Source organism: Idiotropiscis lumnitzeri, chromosome 14, assembly GCF_059441095.1.
Source record: "Idiotropiscis lumnitzeri isolate Australia: NSW breed Sydney's pygmy pipehorse chromosome 14, RoL_Ilum_1.0, whole genome shotgun sequence".
Taxonomy (NCBI): Eukaryota; Metazoa; Chordata; class Actinopteri; order Syngnathiformes; family Syngnathidae; genus Idiotropiscis; species Idiotropiscis lumnitzeri.
Window position 1 is genome coordinate 19,858,357 of NC_142404.1, and position 16,509 is coordinate 19,874,865.

General features: G+C 46.7%; 4 protein-coding genes across 6 annotated transcripts; 2 read left to right on the forward strand and 2 right to left on the reverse strand.

Moving 5' to 3' along the window:
• Nucleotides 1-175: 175 nt before the first annotated feature.
• On the forward strand, nt 176-3,377 carry LOC148323935 (uncharacterized). Its single transcript, XM_088315586.1, has 8 exons — nt 176-577; nt 803-892; nt 1,063-1,142; nt 1,228-1,343; nt 1,419-1,516; nt 1,869-1,937; nt 2,010-2,068; nt 2,775-3,377. Exons 1-8 carry the CDS (start codon nt 386-388, stop codon nt 2,893-2,895), a joined length of 825 nt encoding a protein of 274 aa, XP_088171712.1. The 5' UTR covers nt 176-385; the 3' UTR covers nt 2,896-3,377.
• asnsd1 (asparagine synthetase domain containing 1) lies at nt 2,742-5,423 on the reverse strand. The gene is made up of 3 exons (XM_088315580.1): nt 3,978-5,423; nt 3,689-3,870; nt 2,742-3,231 (listed from the first exon to the last, which is right to left on the reverse strand). Exons 1-3 carry the CDS (start codon nt 5,421-5,423, stop codon nt 2,985-2,987), a joined length of 1,875 nt encoding a protein of 624 aa, XP_088171706.1. The 3' UTR covers nt 2,742-2,984.
• On the reverse strand, nt 5,336-6,374 carry asdurf (ASNSD1 upstream open reading frame). The gene is made up of 4 exons (XM_088315588.1): nt 6,180-6,374; nt 5,720-5,773; nt 5,561-5,636; nt 5,336-5,484 (listed from the first exon to the last, which is right to left on the reverse strand). Exons 1-4 carry the CDS (start codon nt 6,255-6,257, stop codon nt 5,444-5,446), a joined length of 249 nt encoding a protein of 82 aa, XP_088171714.1. The 5' UTR covers nt 6,258-6,374; the 3' UTR covers nt 5,336-5,443.
• Nucleotides 6,375-6,549: 175 nt separating this feature from the next.
• On the forward strand, nt 6,550-15,195 carry wdr3 (WD repeat domain 3). 3 transcript variants are annotated; one of them, XM_088315578.1, is made up of 27 exons: nt 6,550-6,682; nt 7,296-7,498; nt 7,751-7,960; nt 8,097-8,215; nt 8,444-8,522; nt 8,830-8,925; nt 9,019-9,114; nt 9,189-9,290; nt 9,572-9,672; nt 10,402-10,500; nt 10,571-10,807; nt 10,916-11,009; nt 11,110-11,211; nt 11,674-11,756; nt 12,044-12,182; nt 12,273-12,329; nt 12,587-12,687; nt 12,778-12,889; nt 12,971-13,105; nt 13,184-13,234; nt 13,538-13,603; nt 13,752-13,844; nt 13,943-13,993; nt 14,218-14,261; nt 14,393-14,521; nt 14,805-14,898; nt 14,971-15,195. In XM_088315578.1, exons 2-27 carry the CDS (start codon nt 7,325-7,327, stop codon nt 15,124-15,126), a joined length of 2,820 nt encoding a protein of 939 aa, XP_088171704.1. In that variant the 5' UTR covers nt 6,550-6,682; nt 7,296-7,324; the 3' UTR covers nt 15,127-15,195. The 3 variants fall into 3 exon arrangements, 2 of the variants coding, with proteins under 2 accessions (XP_088171704.1, XP_088171705.1); XM_088315579.1 differs by lacking the exon at nt 6,550-6,682 and adding an exon at nt 6,725-7,173; XR_015846533.1 differs by lacking the exons at nt 13,943-13,993; nt 14,218-14,261; nt 14,393-14,521; nt 14,805-14,898; nt 14,971-15,195 and having other exon boundaries at nt 13,538-13,671; nt 13,729-13,829.
• The last annotated feature ends 1,314 nt before the right edge of the window (nt 15,196-16,509 follow it).

The following is a 16,509-nucleotide window of genomic DNA, read 5'->3' on the forward strand; positions in this document are numbered from 1 at the left end:
AGGTGGTAGCAGTCGACTATCACTCGTACTGTGTCGTAGAAGGACGTGTTCGTTGTAGGAAGTTAGAGTATTAATCATGGCGGTAGTAGTTGGATGAGCTCGTCGTAGTAATGCAAAGTAGCAATGTATTCTCTGGCAGAGGTGGTAGCAGAAGAAGCAGTGTGAACGTATTCCAATCTCGATACCAAATTGCTCCCGCAAGAGGCGTGGTTTTTGGAGCAACACGTGACACGCAACCCGGAAATGGCGCACTCTTACTCTGTCAGTCCGATGGCGTCGCTCTTAAGCTTCGCTGCTGCTTAGACAGTCAACTTGACGCCTTTTGTTTCATCCCAAATATTACATCGTCGCCATACTAACAGTGAGGGTGAGCCACTGAAAAGCGATGAAGGCGGTCATCCTCGCCGCCGGCTACGGGACCAGACTCCAGCGGGACGTGGCGGCAGACAGAAGCCGGCGCTTCGCTCACCTGGTCGGCGTCGCCAAGCCGCTGATGCCGGTCGGGAACTGCGAGCTCCTCAGCCACTGGATCCGAGCACTGACCGCCTCCGACTGGCTGGACGGAATATACGTCGTGGTGAGTAACAGAGGAACAATCGAGGCTCACTTTCGAAACGACAAGAAAAAATGGACTTTGCTCCCTCAGAATGAGTCCGCTGGTTGTATGAAGCCAGTTTTTGTTGTTGTGCAGACATAACCGACCAAGTACAAGCTGAGCGATCAAACCTATATATATATTTGGTGTCCATCAATGAAACGGGTGTTAAAATGGTGACTTATTTTACCCTCTCTCTTTCCACAGAGCAACGCACTTTACCTGTCTGCATTTCAAGAATGGGCCTCACAGTTCCCAAACGTCAAGATTGTCTGCGACCAGACCACGAACAATGATGTAAATGTACATTATTTTTTTTATTTTATTTTTTTTACACCTGTTGATGACATAATATGGAAACTGGAACATAAAAGCGCCACTGGCATCCAAGTGAAATCCAGACTTTTTTAGATTTTTATGACTATTTGAAGCTGACCTTGTGGCCTTTTCTTTTTTTTAATGACCAGGAGCGTCTTGGTGCCGTGGCTTGCCTCCAGCTGGCAGTGAAGCATTTTCAAATCCAGGACCATGTCATGGTGATCGGAGGGTGAGCTCATATCATTTAAGAACAACATTTCGCTCAGCGGACGTTTAACTGTTGATTTATTTTGTTGTTGTTGCGTTGGAACTAGTGACACGCTCTTCAAAGAGGACTTCAGCCTCGCTCAGATCCAGTCCAGGTTTTTTGAACTCCAAGCGGAATGTGAGGACAACAATGTGCTGCTGTCCTACGAGTGCAGAGATGACGGTGAGGATTGGGAGTTTGCTGTACTTCTTTCTATGGAAACAATTGTCTTTTTTCTCTCGCTTGTTTGTTGTGTAGAAACTCCCAAATACGGAATAGTGGAAGTGGATAATGAGCTTCGAGCCGTGTGTATGAAGGAGAAGCCGTTGCCAACAGAGACAACATCAAGAAGAGCGGTAAGTTCAGTTCAAACGTGTTTTAGCCCTCCTGTTTAGTGCATTTCTTGTTTTTAGATGGCTGAATTCCTTCAGAAAGACCCCAGGCCATATTTTGAAAATGAATCCTAAAATGCTTTGTTCAAACCAAAATGGCCACATTTTAGGGACGACTTTGTGAGGCCTTTTTTGTGAATCTACTCATGATCAACAGGACTCCCAAATGTCATTTTTTTTATGTGGACGTGGCTCCAGGGGCTGCATTTCTTTTTCAGAGAGCCCTTGAGTTGTCCAAAAAGAGTTTGTTGTTGCTGCTTGATTTAAATTCGCCACCGTTGCTTTCTTGTTTTCTGTTATTAACGCTTCCTCCCAGAGTCCTTGTTTCTACGTGTTGTCGAAGAAGAGCCTCCCTCTTTTGGACGCCTTCCTCCTGGAAAAGAAGGTAAGGCGAAACGTCCCCGCTGCCTCCGATCAACAATCGTTATTATTTCTATGAATATTTCCATCATGCCAGGATGCTGCCATTCAAGAAAAAGACGCCCCCGGAAACTTTGTGTCGTGGCTCATTTTAAGGTAGACGACACATAATACGAAAGATTTACTTTGGAGCGTTGCCAGACTCAAGGTTGCTGATATTTAATAATCGTCACTGACAATTTGATTGAATACCTAATTTCTTAATTGTATACGTACAAAACAAGATTTGCATCGCACTATTCGAGTAACTCGAGGACACTTTGCAATTTAATGATCATTCATATTCATCAGAATCAATTACAAATATTCAATAATCATGATCAATAAATATCGTAGATTTCTGTGGCACCAAGGGGGCTTTTAATATCTAATCAATATATGACCTTTAATAAGGGTATTAATATTTACTATAGTAAGAAATGGGTCATATCTTGGCTTCATAGAACACCTTTCAAAGGGAGCCAAGCACTCTTGAATTTTTTTCACGTTAAGTATAAATATTCATCCACGCCTTTTTCCGAACTGTAATGTTTATGAACGCGTATTCATTCATGATTCCTCAATCTACTAAATATAAATCTTGTCATATTGATCAAGTAAGAATGTGAATTTAATTTGAGCAAATAACCTTATTGCCAAATAACATTAAATAATCAATTATTCACAATAATGCTAAAATGCATATAAATCTATCAAGTATTATCAAAATAAATGAATCATTTTATTGACAAATGTGTGCTTTTTTTTAAGTATTGTCAGGCAGTACAAACAGATTTGTATTTATTTATTTTTTCTTTGACAGAAAACCCGTGTATGTACACGAGATTTGTGGGCGTTTCGACGTGGGCAACTTGCAATCCTACATGGACTGCGACCGGTATTTCAAAGACAAACTCCACGACGTGCACACGTACATGATGTAGCGAAAGCGCAAAGCGCATCTTTCCAGATTTTATTGACTGACTTGATCCACGGACACGACGAAAGCATTGCAAACGGCCAATCCTTGCGCCTACTCGGCGAGCAGCCTGCCGCAGCGGTCCGACGCCTTTTCGCGGCCGTTCTCCATCTTGGCGATGCGCGAACCGAACTGCATGGCCCTCTTAGGCAGGACGGCGGACATCCCGAAGCCCAGCCGGCGGGCGGCCAGCCTCAGCAGTAGTTTCTCGCCGACGCCCCGCGGGAGCGACAGGTCGGCCTTGTCGCGCATGGGCAGAGAGTTCAGGTAGCTCACCAAGCTCTCGTCCAGGTACGGGAACCTAACGGGTGAGACACATTTTTTAATACTGTTTTATGTCACGTTTTACACCAAGTACCACTTTCAAAATGTCTTTGCTCTCCAAGTACCACCATCATGACTAACAAATTATGCACAAAAAAAAATCAATAAAGTACAGTACGTTTACTCTTTATGGATGCTGACATCAAACATCAATGCAAAAATAACCCAGCCAGTTGTCATGTAAATGGAAAGTCTGCAAGGTTTGGCAGAGGTCAACTTTTGTGGACCGGGCTCGTCCGGTACTGGTGGACCTGGTCAGCTCAGCTAATGACCAAGTTCATCAGTGCCTAACTGACCAGATTCTCAAGTGGCAAGAGATCAGCCCTTGTGGACTTGCTCAGCATTTCAGGTCCGTTGGTCCCTAGCGGACCTGCTCAGTGCATCATGCAACCGGAACCACAAGTGTCAAACTGACGGGCTAAAAGACGCCTAACCTGGCCTCTTTTCCGTGATCTGCAATCACTCTGTCGTCCCTTCCCAAGTTCCTGGAGGAGATCCTGCCGAGCTCCATGGCTATTTCTTGGACCAGTCCTTGGTGTCCGGATGTCTTGAACCTCACTCTGTGTCTCGCGTAACCTGCCAGCTGCTCGTCAGCGCCGATTCCTGTCAGAATGACCTGGATGAAGGCTAAGAATTAGGATCTGGTCCTGTTTGTGTGGAATCAATGCACGGCCAAGTGGAGGCTGGCATCAAATGACTGCGTTTTTGCGCCTACCGAATTACCTTGGCCGAAGACGTGAAGCCGGTCCGGTCGTGTTCCCGCGCCCGCAACCCCTTGCCTCTGGCCGCGAACCACACTGCGCACCCGATGTTGTCATCCAGCACGGTGTCCAGTGGGTGCACCAAGTGATGGATGCGCTGGCGTCGCGTTTGTTGCAGCTCTTCTCGCGTTACGTCCACTTCCACAAAGTTCCAGCGCCGCTCCGGAGCCAAGGCTTGTAGTTCCTTCAGGCCAGATTTGCCCGTGATTCTGTCTGGGACATCGAATGGGTTGCATGTTTGGCTTTCAGACTTAGTCTGACTGTGTTTTTGTCTCTGGGCAGACTCTTTCTGAGCCTCCCTGTGTTGAAAAGCCACATTAAGAAGATCTATCGATTGACAGTTGGGAACGTGACGGTGAGCCAAGATGGCCAGAATCATAGAGTCGATCCCGCCTGAGAAAAGGATGGCGATGCTGGAATGGTCGCCGACCCGTAATTCATCGGGCAAAGACTGGACGCGTCTTCTGACAGCCTCGCTGAGCGCCTCAATCAGACCTTTGACTGCTTTATCCTTTTCGATTTTGTCCAGAAGTTCTTCCAGATCCTCCACACTGGACTCTGGATTTTCATGGTGCTCGTTCAATGTCATATTCAGAGGAACAACAGGTGATCTTAGCAGATCCAGGGGGTTCCTTATTATGATGCAACCGCCTGGGCCAGGAAGCTGTGTTGTCTCCAAGCAAGTAGGAACCAGATCATCGCCAACCTGAGCCCAGGGATAAAGTTCGATTGTCGGTGATCCAGATTCGACAACTGATTTCAGCTCGATTCTGTACACACCGACTGCGGGGACCTCCTGCCATGCACATGATCCAGGTTTACAAGGACTGGGCAGAGCGGGTCCACAAACATCGGACTGGCCAGATGCACTCGTACTGGACTGCTGAGATTCTAAAGAGTTCAACTGAGCAAGTTCACCAAGGCGAGCTCCCACAGAGCTGAGTGTCAAGGCTTTCCGTGTTTGGTCATACTTCCACAGCAAACTCCTTCGCCCAAAGTAATCCCTCCCAAACCAGAGGCAGTCTTTGCTCTTGCGGTAGTACACAAACCCCCAAGGACCTCGAATGGTGGACAGGACAGACAAAATGTCCGACGGGTTGTTGCAAGAAGACAAATGCCTCAGAACAACAGCAGTGTCGTTCTCAGTTGGGAGGACTTGTAAACCGCCGAAGACCTCCCCGTTCCAGACCAGGATGTTGCCAGCAGAGTCCTGGAGCGGCTGAGTTGTGAGGACACCTCTCATGTGGAGAACATGAGCCGAGAAAAAGCAGCGATAAGGACGATCCGGGCCTGAGACAATCAAATCCTCGCTGGAGTCAGGGCCTCTTCTTTTTAAATGTTCGTACGTGGCTTTGTCGCACGTGAATTGAGACGGCGCTGGACTCACAAGACAAAAGATGCCACACATTGTTGCAGGATTGGTCAACTTCACATGTCCTGTAACTCCTTCGTCAGACTGTCCAGCTTCTCTGCAGACAAGAGATACATTCACTTTACGGACACTACTTCAGGTCATTTGTTACGAAACAAATGGTATAAACTTACTCTTGCAAGAACTCAAGGTCTGCCCTCTGTCTGCTAAGAACAGTATGTTGCTGTTCCTCTGCTGGACAAACACTTTCTAAAGGCAAAACAAATCAAATGAATTCAAATATTACAGTCACGACCGAATGCAATACTGTACATTCCTGTAGTTAGACTCACTCTGTCCTTCTTCAAATTGGACAGCTCATCCACAGCCACAGTTTGCTCCTTGATCTAAAAATTCAAATGTGAGCGTAGATACATGTTTAGTAACAAAAAGTAGGAAAACTTCAACTTTCTTGGCCCAATCAATACGTTTTATGGCCAAACTAAACTTATGGTTAACGATTCCAATTGTGTAGGCAAATATAAGATTATGTGAGCATATTGCAGGGTCTGTTGGTGCATTTTTGAGGTTAAGTACAATTTTACTGAAACGTATTTTGCGGGTAAAATATAACTTTTTCTTTGTGGACAAATTTGGCCTTTTAGTGATCAACCAATTCATTAATTAAATGCATTTGCATTTCTGCGGGAATCTACCACAAAATATTGCTCCGATTGTACAATTAATTTAATCCTGATGAACTGCAAAGTTGATATTAATTGGCTTGTTGAGTTGACGTGGAAGGTTGAGTACCTGTTTGTTTAGCTCCTCCTTACGTTCGGCAGACTGTCCTTTTATATTGTGGTCGTTATTGTTGACTTTCGAAGACATTTTTGGCCCACCAAAATAAGTAAACGATGACAAAACACAACGAAAACTCTGAACGACACGAGTATCCAATGCTAAGCTAACCCATGAGTCGCAACAGTCAACATGGGTAATGGGGAAACCACTTCCGGGTTGTTTTTGTTTACAGCGATTGGTGGTTTCAACACTTCCGGGTTTGATTTTTCTCATACTTTTCTGATTTTTAGAGTCACTTAATTTAAAACTCCAGTTCATCGTTTATGTTGTTCATAAATGATATCGGGAAATTAATAATGCTAAAAATAACTTGTTTAAAGAGCGAGAGAAAAAAAGTCGCTCAGCGTGAGCGTCGACAAGATCGATGTGAATCTATGTTCGATTGATACAGTCTGAACGACTTCCCTCACTGTGACACCGGAGGAAACAAGCTTGCTGTACCGCATTTTGGGGTAAGACATAAAAATGGCCCACATTTTGAGGACATTCATTACAACGTTGGGACTTAACTTGCTTCACAGCCTAGACAAACATATGACCAACTGGGTGTGACTTTATATGCTCTATCGACTCTGTAACGTGGACACGTGGGTCCATCCGTGGCGTGGCGTGGCGTGGTGCGATTTTTCGTACAGTTTCAGTCGGGCGGACGGGGTTAGGAAGTCAAAGGAGCGCTTCGACGGCGAGATGATTTGTCTCCTCGCCGTCGGGAGATGTCGTAGGATTAAACGATCGATTTCCGGCGAAAGCTAGCCTAGCTTATCCCACGGAATTTAAAAACTGGAAATGCATTTTCTGGAATTGTTTGCAAGATGAAGTTTAAAAACTCTTCTACAGAGTACACATTATTTGTGCACAGATCGTGGTTGGGTCCCCCAGAAATGCATTATTTAGCTGTTAAGACCATTTGATCGTAAAATGCGACATTTGGCTACCTAATAAGGTATTAATTACTAATTAATTACTATTATACAACTATTATTAATGACAACACAAGTGTTGCTCACATGAGGGTGTATTAGTCTATAAGAATGGACGGTCCCACTTTGTGATTTGTTTCCACAGGGTTCGGCGCCAGGTAGAGGCCGCGCATCATGGGCTTGACCAAACAGTACCTGCGCTATGTGACCGGCGCCGTGTTTGGCGTGATCGGCAGCCAGAAAGCAAACATCTGCTACGTCAATCTACGCGGCAGTGAGCGTGGCCGCTATGTGGCGGTGGCGGCGTGCGAGCACGTCTTCATCTGGGACACCCGCAAAGCGGAGAAAGTGAGAGCATGGAAAAAAAGTGTGCTTTTCAATATCAGGGGGTTTCCTGTGTCAAAATGAGGCAGGGGTGTTCTTTGATATTTTCGTTAACATTTAACTCAAATGAAAATTGAAGAAAATAATTAATTTCCTTGTTGGGTCCGTAACATGTCAGGAAAATAGTGCACAAAATTAGATTGTTGTTTTCCAATTTTAATTCATTTATTTTTTCAACCTCCCTGCTCTTATTTGTGTTCTCCTTTCTTGCTGTAGGTTTTGATCCTTGCGGGCCAGAAACATGAGGTGACCTTCCTGCGGCCGTCGCCGGACGGCGTCCATTTGGCCGTGGGCTACGAGGACGGCGCTGTGCGGCTCTTCAGTCTGATCAACGGAGAGAGCAACGTCTGCTTCAACGGACACAAGTCGGCCGTCACGGCCGTGTGCTACGACGCGCTGGGGGGCAGACTCGTCACCGGCTCCAAGGTCAGTCCGCCTACCGGCTGGATAAGAATGAAGAAGTACCTTTGCCCTCTTAGTCGCGGAAAACCCGACTTGCTCACACCGTGTCCCCTCTCCCCAATTGTGAGGATGAATTGAAAGACCTAATTTCCGCTTGCAGGACACAGACGTGATCGTGTGGGACGTCATCAATGAGTGCGGCCTGTACCGACTGCGGGGACACAAAGACGAGGTCACGCAAGCGCTCTTCCTCAAAGACAGAAACCTTCTGGTCACCAGGTAGCACGTCATCGCAATACCTATTAGAACAGCTGAACTTTATTTGGGCCAATTCAGAAGGTGGCAGGTGTGCGCTGGTTCCCATTCAACATCCGCTTGAATGTGGTTGGCCACACCCCCACTTATTGTATAAGAGGGGTGCAGACTTTTTGCAACCACATTCGTGCAGTTGTTTGCAGAGCAGGGGTGTTTTATCCACTTCATATGAACGTGTGTGTTTGTGGGCAGTTCCAAGGACAGTTTTGTCAAGTGGTGGGACTTGGACACGCAGCATTGCTTCAAGACCTTGGTGGGCCACCGCAGTGAGGTGAGCGTCCTCACTCGATTTTCTGTGGCCACTTTTATGCCGAATCGCAAATGAGGCCGGCTTTTGTGAAAGCTCCAACAGTGCAAGTTGACATATTAGCGGCCTGAGCATCCACAATCCATTCCCAAATTGTGGCGTACTTCACCGGGATGCCTCCCAGTTTTAGTCAAGCTGTGTTCGGCATCCGTCACTTTAAGTGGAAGTTAAACAATTACAAACATGTTTTCATTTAAAAAAAAATATTTTTTATGAAATGCACTTCATTAATTTAATTTCATACATGACATATTTTGAATGGCGTGATCAGGTGTGGGCCATGACCTTTCTTAACGGGGAGCGGCGGCTGCTGACAGGCTCGGCCGACAGTGAGCTTCGAGCGTGGGACGTCAGCTTCTTGCCCGAGGTGAGCCGGGACACCAAAAGAAAAGTCGACTCTGCGTGGCTTGTGCTGCGTGATGATGGCGTGTGCGTGTGCGTGTGCGATGGCGGCGTCCAGGAGCAGGCTGAGGGCGAGCCCAAAGTCAAGAAGGGCAAAAGTCTGCTGGCGGACGACGACGAGAATGACCAAGACGCCGCCGAGAGTCCCGAAGACGTAAGGAGAACGTTGACTCCTTCTTGATGATTGGAGCGCATAATTGATTTGGACCGTTTCTTGCCGTCTTTTAGCGTATTTTGACTTGCAAGAAAGCAGGCTCCATCCTCCGCGAGGCCAGAGACCGAGTTGTGTCTCTGACCGCCGACAGCACGGCCAGATTCTTCGCTTGTCACGTGAGTGTGAAATTGCTGTGGAGAAACGTCTTCAATGAAAACAAACGCAATCGTTGACCACAAAAAAAAAAATAGTTGACACTGGAAAATATATAACCGTATTTTTGCTGTTCATGAAGGAAAAGTCTGAAGTGGGCCCCAAAAGAAATAGCATTCGGTCCAAAAATGAAAGTTTATTGATTTGTATTAGCTCCGGCGGGCGTGAAAATCTCGGTCATCGGGGAGGTGTTCAGAGTCGATGTGTGAAAATGTCAAATGAATTTTTGTCCGCGACTCTTCAGGGCAACGACTCCATCCTGGAGGTGTTCAGCGTGCAGTCAGAAGCTCAAGTGCGCAAGAAGATGAACAAGAAGCTGAAGAAAGCCAAAATGAAAGCCGTCACGTAAGTTGGCCGCACTGAAAAACGCGCAACAAAGTTTTCATGCGTTTTTTTTTTTTTCCCCCAATAGTAGAAAAAGTTTAGTTTGCTCATTTCAAATAAGCGTTGGAATTTATGCTGATGGTTGAAAACAATTTATTTATTTTTTTTATCTTCACTGCACCAAACTCAAATATTTAATTTGAATGAATGACTTTTAGCATGATTTGCATAATTCTTTCAAAGTTTGACTTTGTATTTTTTTAATAACGACAACTACCAATCAGCAGGGCGGCGTAGGTTGTTCCGGTATTCCAAAATGTTTCATATGAAGTAAAAACTTTCCGGTTAAACGGAAAGAATTATTTGCCCTAAATCATGAAGACAATCTTTTAAAATGATTGCTTTGTTTTGCCTCCAGAAATTCATTTACGTTAAGTTAAAAATTTCAAGTTGCGTCAAAGAGACAATATTTCTGGCTGCTTTCTTCAATGAAAAAAAAAGTGTTTGTATATTTTGGATGTCAGAATTTTGTCCCAAAACATTTAATTTTTTTTCTCTCCGAATTTGTGTATTGTTCTCAAATGTATTTTAGCACAAAACTTACCAATGCTTGCATTTTTTTTAGTGTAATGTTTGCATTAGAATTTTCCTCCCAAATCTTTGTTTGAATAATATTTGTGAATTTTTTTGGGCACTTATTTTAAGCATGCGAAGCGCTTCGACTGACTATCGCGATCCTTCCTCCTTCAGAACGGAGGCGGGCGACTCGGACGAGGAGCCGCAGGTGGAGAGGACCCTGAAGGACGAGATCGTCCGACTGAGCAACATCAAGGCCTCCTCCAAGATCAGGTGAGGTCGCGCACGCGGATCACGTGACCCGCCCCAACGCCAGACTGAAGTGGCCGATTGCTCACCCCAGGTGGGCCGACTGCCTGTCGTGCGGCGGCGGCGGCGGCGAGCTGAAGGTGGCGCTGCTGCTGCAGAACAACACGGTGGAGACGTACAGCCTGAAGGTGTCGGACAAGGCGGCGGCGGCCAGCAAGACGTCGCGCCTCACGCTGGGCGGCCATCGCAGCGACGTGCGCACGCTGGCCTTCAGCTCCGACAACCTGGCTGTGCTGTCGGCGTCCGGGGACACCGTCAAAGTCTGGAACAGGTCGCGCCAATCGTCTGAAATGTCACGTGTGTTTTGTATTTTTTTTTCTTTTCTTTTTTGTCGGCTGGAGCGGGCGGTGAAAGTTCAAAGTGTGCTTTGGCGTTTCAGGTCGACGCTGCAGGTGGTGCGCACCATGGCGTGCGAGTACGCCCTCTGCTCGCTCTTTGTGCCCGGGGACAGGCAGATCATCCTGGGGACCAAGGTGACGCTCTGACGCTCTGACGCTCTGACGCTCTGACGCTCTGACGCTTGGCCCCGTTGTTCGCCTCTCGCTGAGCTTTTTGCTTTTTTGCTTTGCTCAGAGTGGCAATCTGCAGATCTTCGAGTTGGCGTCGGGAAGCCTCCTGGAGACGCTGGACGCTCACCACGGTGCCCTTTGGTCCCTCTGCCTGGCGCCCGACCAGGTTCCGTTTCCTTCCTTCCCTTCTTCCATTCTTTACTCGTCCCCTTTTTAGCTTTTTCATTTGGTCCTTTGTTCCCCTTTTGTTTCCTTTGTCAGCGTTCCAGCTGTTATCAAATGCGCCAAACAAATAAAATTGTATTGTATTTCTTTTTTCACGCAATTTCTTTGTCTTTCTTTTACCCATTTTTCTAGGTCTTTTCCCTTATCATTTTTGTTCCTCCTTTTGCCCCCCGTTTCCTTCTTTTTTGGGTCCCTCGTTTTCTCAGTTTGCCAGTGAACAATACGTACATGTCACCGATGGTGAAAATGAAAATTGACACCTCGTATATCGGAAGTGTGTCTCATTACACTCGTTCAACTACTCCTCGTATGGCGCTGTCCGTTTGCCGTGACATTTTTGTTCAGCGTGTTTAAACACTAAAGTCTGTATATGTATGACCTAGCGTAATGTGCGTGTGTGTAGCGGGGCATTGTGAGCGGAGGCGCAGACAAGACGGTGAAGTTGTGGGACTTTGAGCTGGTGAAGGATGAGGCCGGCGGACACAAGTAAGTTGCAAAACTTAATTGCTCAAAGACAATTGGCACCACCTAGTGGCCCGACACGACATTACATTGCATTTTAGTGACCCAATATTTTGTACCCATTTTTTTTTTTTGCTTTGATTTTCTTTTTCATTGTTCATTTTGCTTTCATTGTGCTCATTTTTAATCTCCCCTCTTTTCTGTTTCTCTTTTTGTTCCTTCTTTTATTGGACGTTCTCCCCCCCCTTCATTTTGTGCCTCTTCTTTCCTTTTCTTGCGTCTGGTTTTTCATGGATGTGCGTGTGGCGCAGGCGGCTGACGTTGAAGCACACGCGCACGTTGCAGCTGGAGGAAGACGTCCTGTGCGTGAAGTTCTCTCCTGATCACCGCCTGCTGGCCGTCTCCTTGCTGGACTGCACCGTCAAAGTCTTCTACACGGACACGCTGAAGGTAAACGGGCGCGGGAGGAGATGAGGCGCTCCCTCCACTCGCTGCTTGAACTCACTCTTTTCTTCTGTTCTCTTGTCTTGTGTGGTGCAGTTTTTCTTGTCGCTGTACGGACACAAGCTGCCCGTCCTTTGTCTGGACATCACACACGTGAGTCGCCAACGTGATCAAAGGCTTGCATTTGGACCGCTGCTTGAATTTCGATTCATTTGTTTGAAGGACTTTTTTTTTAATTTGAACTGGTTTTATTTTTTTCTCAACCATATTTTCATGTATGCTTTTTTCAATGTGATGCATTTGTTTTTAATTCTACCACAATGATGTAACTGACTTAAAATATGTTGGTGCAAATTATTTTTCACAAGTTTGTTGCTGGATATTTTTACATTTTTTTTTTCCCTCCCCAGGACAGCAAGCTGATCGCCACGGGCTCGGCGGATCGCAACGTGAAGATCTGGGGCCTGGACTTCGGCGACTGTCACCGCTCCATGTTTGCGCACGACGACAGGTCGGCAGCACGGCGAGATCGCGCGCGAGTGCGTTTGCGTTTGCTCCGACGCGCTTCTGATTTGCGTCACGTCGCTTCTTGTGCGTGCAGCGTCATGTTCCTGCAGTTCGTCCCCAAGACGCATTTGTTCTTCACGGCGGGAAAGGACAAGAAGATCAAGCAGTGGGACGCCGACAAGTTTGAACACATCCAGACCTTGGCGGTCAGTCTGTGGTCCAAAATGGTTTTGGGCTTTTATTTTGGTTCTTCCACTCATCCCGGCTTGCGACTGATTTCCCTCAAGGGCCACCATCGCGAAGTGTGGTGTCTGAGCATCAGCCCCAACGGCGACCATCTGGTGTCGGCGTCCCACGACAAGTCTCTGCGCTTGTGGGAGAGGACCAGGGAGCCCATCATCCTTGAGGAGGAACGCGAGATGGTGAGCAACAAGATGGACGACGCATGCTCATCAATATTCTGCGCAAACTTTCTTGCCATTTTCTTTCTCATTTGACAGGAGCGAGAGGCGGAGTTTGAGGAGAGCCTCGCCAAAGGTGACGCGCCAGTGGTAAGTTGCCATCTTGCTCTTACTTTGAATTCTCTTGCAGTCCTCTTCGATTGCATGTTAGCTTCTTGGTAAGATTTGGTGAAGCGCAGTGCCGCGTTTCCGAGTGGCGATTCGATGGGTGATCGGAGAGACGTTGATGACGTGAGACGTTAGCATGCGCTCACTTCCCCATTTGACTTGCTTGCTGTCAAGTCTTAACTTGTGTTTCTCTCTTTCTCTAATTTTGCAAGCATCGCCAGCAGTTCGAATGCAATCGATCTCACGTGCTGTCGTGAATCACGCGTTTGCTTGGTCATTGCGCAGGTGCCCGGAGAGACTCCAGGCGAAGCCGCAGCGGCTGGCAAGAAAACGGTGGAGACGGTCAAAGCTGTGAGTTGACTTTGCTCGGCATGACGTCTGGCATTCGAAATGGTGACGTGACGTCGCCGTTTTGTCGCGACGTCGCCGTTTTGTCGCGACGTCGCCGTTTTGTCGCGACGTCGCCGTTTTGTCGTGACGTCGCCGTTTTGCCCACCAGGCCGAGCGCATCATGGAGGCGCTGGAGCTCCTCCGCGGGGAGAACAGGAAGATGGAGGAACATAAATACGCCTGCGAGCGAGCTGGAAAGGAGGTGAGCATTTTCTCGTGCTTTCACGTCCCGCGGCATCAGATGGAGTGTTCTCTTTGTAAAGGCAGAATGTTGTTGACGCTTTCTCGTTTTATTTGCAGCTGGCGCTTCCTGAGCCAAATCCCATTCTGGTCGCCTTTGGAAACGTTTCTGTAAGTTTTTTTTTTTTTTTTTTTCTTCTTCTGAAAGGAAAAGTGCACATCGTCAAAGCTTCTTGTTTTGTGCGCTTTGCCGGCAACATTTGAAGTGTGACTAATAATAATTTCTCCGCCAAAACCTCAACCCATTTACTTCTATCGGTTACCTTTGCAAAATGTGGCTTGGATTCTGGATTTTCCGGAAGTTGTTACTGATGTTGTGTGTGTTGCACTTGCAGCCGTCCCGCTACGTACTTGACGTCATCAAGAAAGTTCGCTCCAGGTGAGTGCGACTCTCCAAAAAAGAATTTGAAGTGCAATCGGAAAAGATCAAATGGAAATGTTTGGACATTTAATTGAGGATTTGAAATCAATAAAAATCCTGCTTTTCTTTTTTTTTGTGCGTCTTGTCAGCGAGCTGGAGGTGTCTCTGCTGGTGTTACCGTTCCCGTACGTGCCCGAGCTGCTGGAGCTCTTCAACGGCTTCGTCCGGCAGGGCCTGGAGGTGGAGCTGGTTTGCCGCTGCCTCTTCTTCCTGCTCAAGTCAGTCAAACGGCTGCGGCTGCTTTCAGTGTCGCGTGGCGCCGTGTGCTGATCACACAACTCGAGAACGTCCCGCACAAACTCCCAAAAAAGCACTTTTCACTTGAGCAACTTTGCTCCGCGTGGGACACGACGGGCAACATTGTCAAGTTGCTTTTCAATTCCATTTCAAACATTATTAAAAAGTATTTTCGCTCGGGGAGGCTTTCACCTTCACACCCCACCAACAAAGTCACGGCCCCGCTTGAGCATATTTGAAAGGCCTTAAATGTTCTCTCCTCAGAATTCATTTTGGTCGGATCTGCGGGAGCCAGAAGCTCCTTCCCGTCATTGACGACCTGCGCACCAACACGCTCTCCAAAGTGCAAGACATCCGCGTAAGGCCACGACGGATTGCGTCGTCGTCATCGTCGTCGTCGTCGTCATGCTTCTCTCCTCCCTCAATCCAGGACGTGATGGGCTTCAACAGCGCCGCCCTGCAGTTCCTCCAGCGCCAGTTGGAGAGCAAGGAGGAAGTGATGTTCTTCACCGACGCTACGGGACGCCTGGCCGACAAGAAGAAGCGGCGCAGGAAGTCTGAGAGGGTCATCCTCACTGTCGCCTGATGCAAATCGCAATGTCGACGCTTGCTTCCCCCTTTTACTCTGTCCTCATGTTGAATAAAACAATCAAATCTAAAAGCTGTTTTCTTTTTTGCCATTTAAGACGAGACCATTTTTCTCAATTGACTTCATCCTGGTGCCTTGACATACGAGCGACTCGACCCACGGGTTCCTCAACGTACGGGATTGGGATTGGTTTTGTGATCTTTACATTCCAAACCCAACGGCACTTTGACATGCTTTGCTTTCAGTTGAATGGAGCCCGTTTGCTGAATTCAATGAGAAGAATGTCAAGGCTGCATTCTTGAAGCTTTGTGAATGAGAATTTTGGGGGGGATTCGGACACCTGTGGGTCAAGAGTCAGACAAACGAAATGACAGACGAGCAATCGGCCTGAAGGGGGCGCTGTCGGCCTTTCACGTTGCAAGCCGCCAAAGCAGTGAAAGTGAAGCTTTTGCAAGTTTGTAACTTCTGCATTTACAAACCAGATTTGCCAGGAAGGGATGACCCTTTTGGTTGCTCTTTCTTATAGATTGGTTTATTTTAGCTTTCCTCGCCATAAGCTTTTAAAACACTCCAAAAAGTGTCTTCGAGAGCAGTTGAACATTTGGACTTGGCGATTGTTCGTCTCACCGACCAGCTTGTAAACATTCTGAAGGAAAAGATCACCCAAGAACTCAAATCGGGCCACATTGTCAGCCCCAAAAATTCTTCATTTCCGATCAGTTGCAGTTTTCTACTCGCCAAAATAGGCTTGTCATGTTTTTCCACTTCAGACACAATGCAAAAAAAAAGACATATATGGAGGAACTGAAAAGTCGCGATCGAAGAAGCATCAAGAAAGTTTGGTGAAGCATTTTGCAACATGCAGGTTCCGCTTTTTCCGCAGCAACTTTCATCCCAATTCAATTTTCACCTGTCAGTCAAAGTGTGTTTTTCCTTCTCGCGTCGTCTCGAGGGCTCGGTGCCGTTTTGATTGACGGCGGGTGCTGTTTCCTCAGATCAAGTTTGTGCTGCGCGTGACCACGTGATGTCCGGTGAGCGTCAAGCGCGCGTGCGGCTAGAAATGGACTCGGACGTTGACTCTTTCCTCCTTTTTCGGAACCGGCTGCACTCAAACAAAACTTTTCCTTCATTATTGAAGTCATTTCAATGTGCATTATTAAATTATTTCTTTATCCTTTGAATTAAAAAAGAACATTTGAAATCATATATTTTGATTTGTTAGGTTTTGAATTCTTTAGTATTACATTTTAGTTGCCTGTATCTTGCTATTTTTCATTTGCATTGTTTTTCTTTTTGTAATTAAAATATATGTGGATTTAATGTACAGATAGTTCAGAACAAAACTGTAAAAATTATACATTAAAAGAAACGCAGCATCTT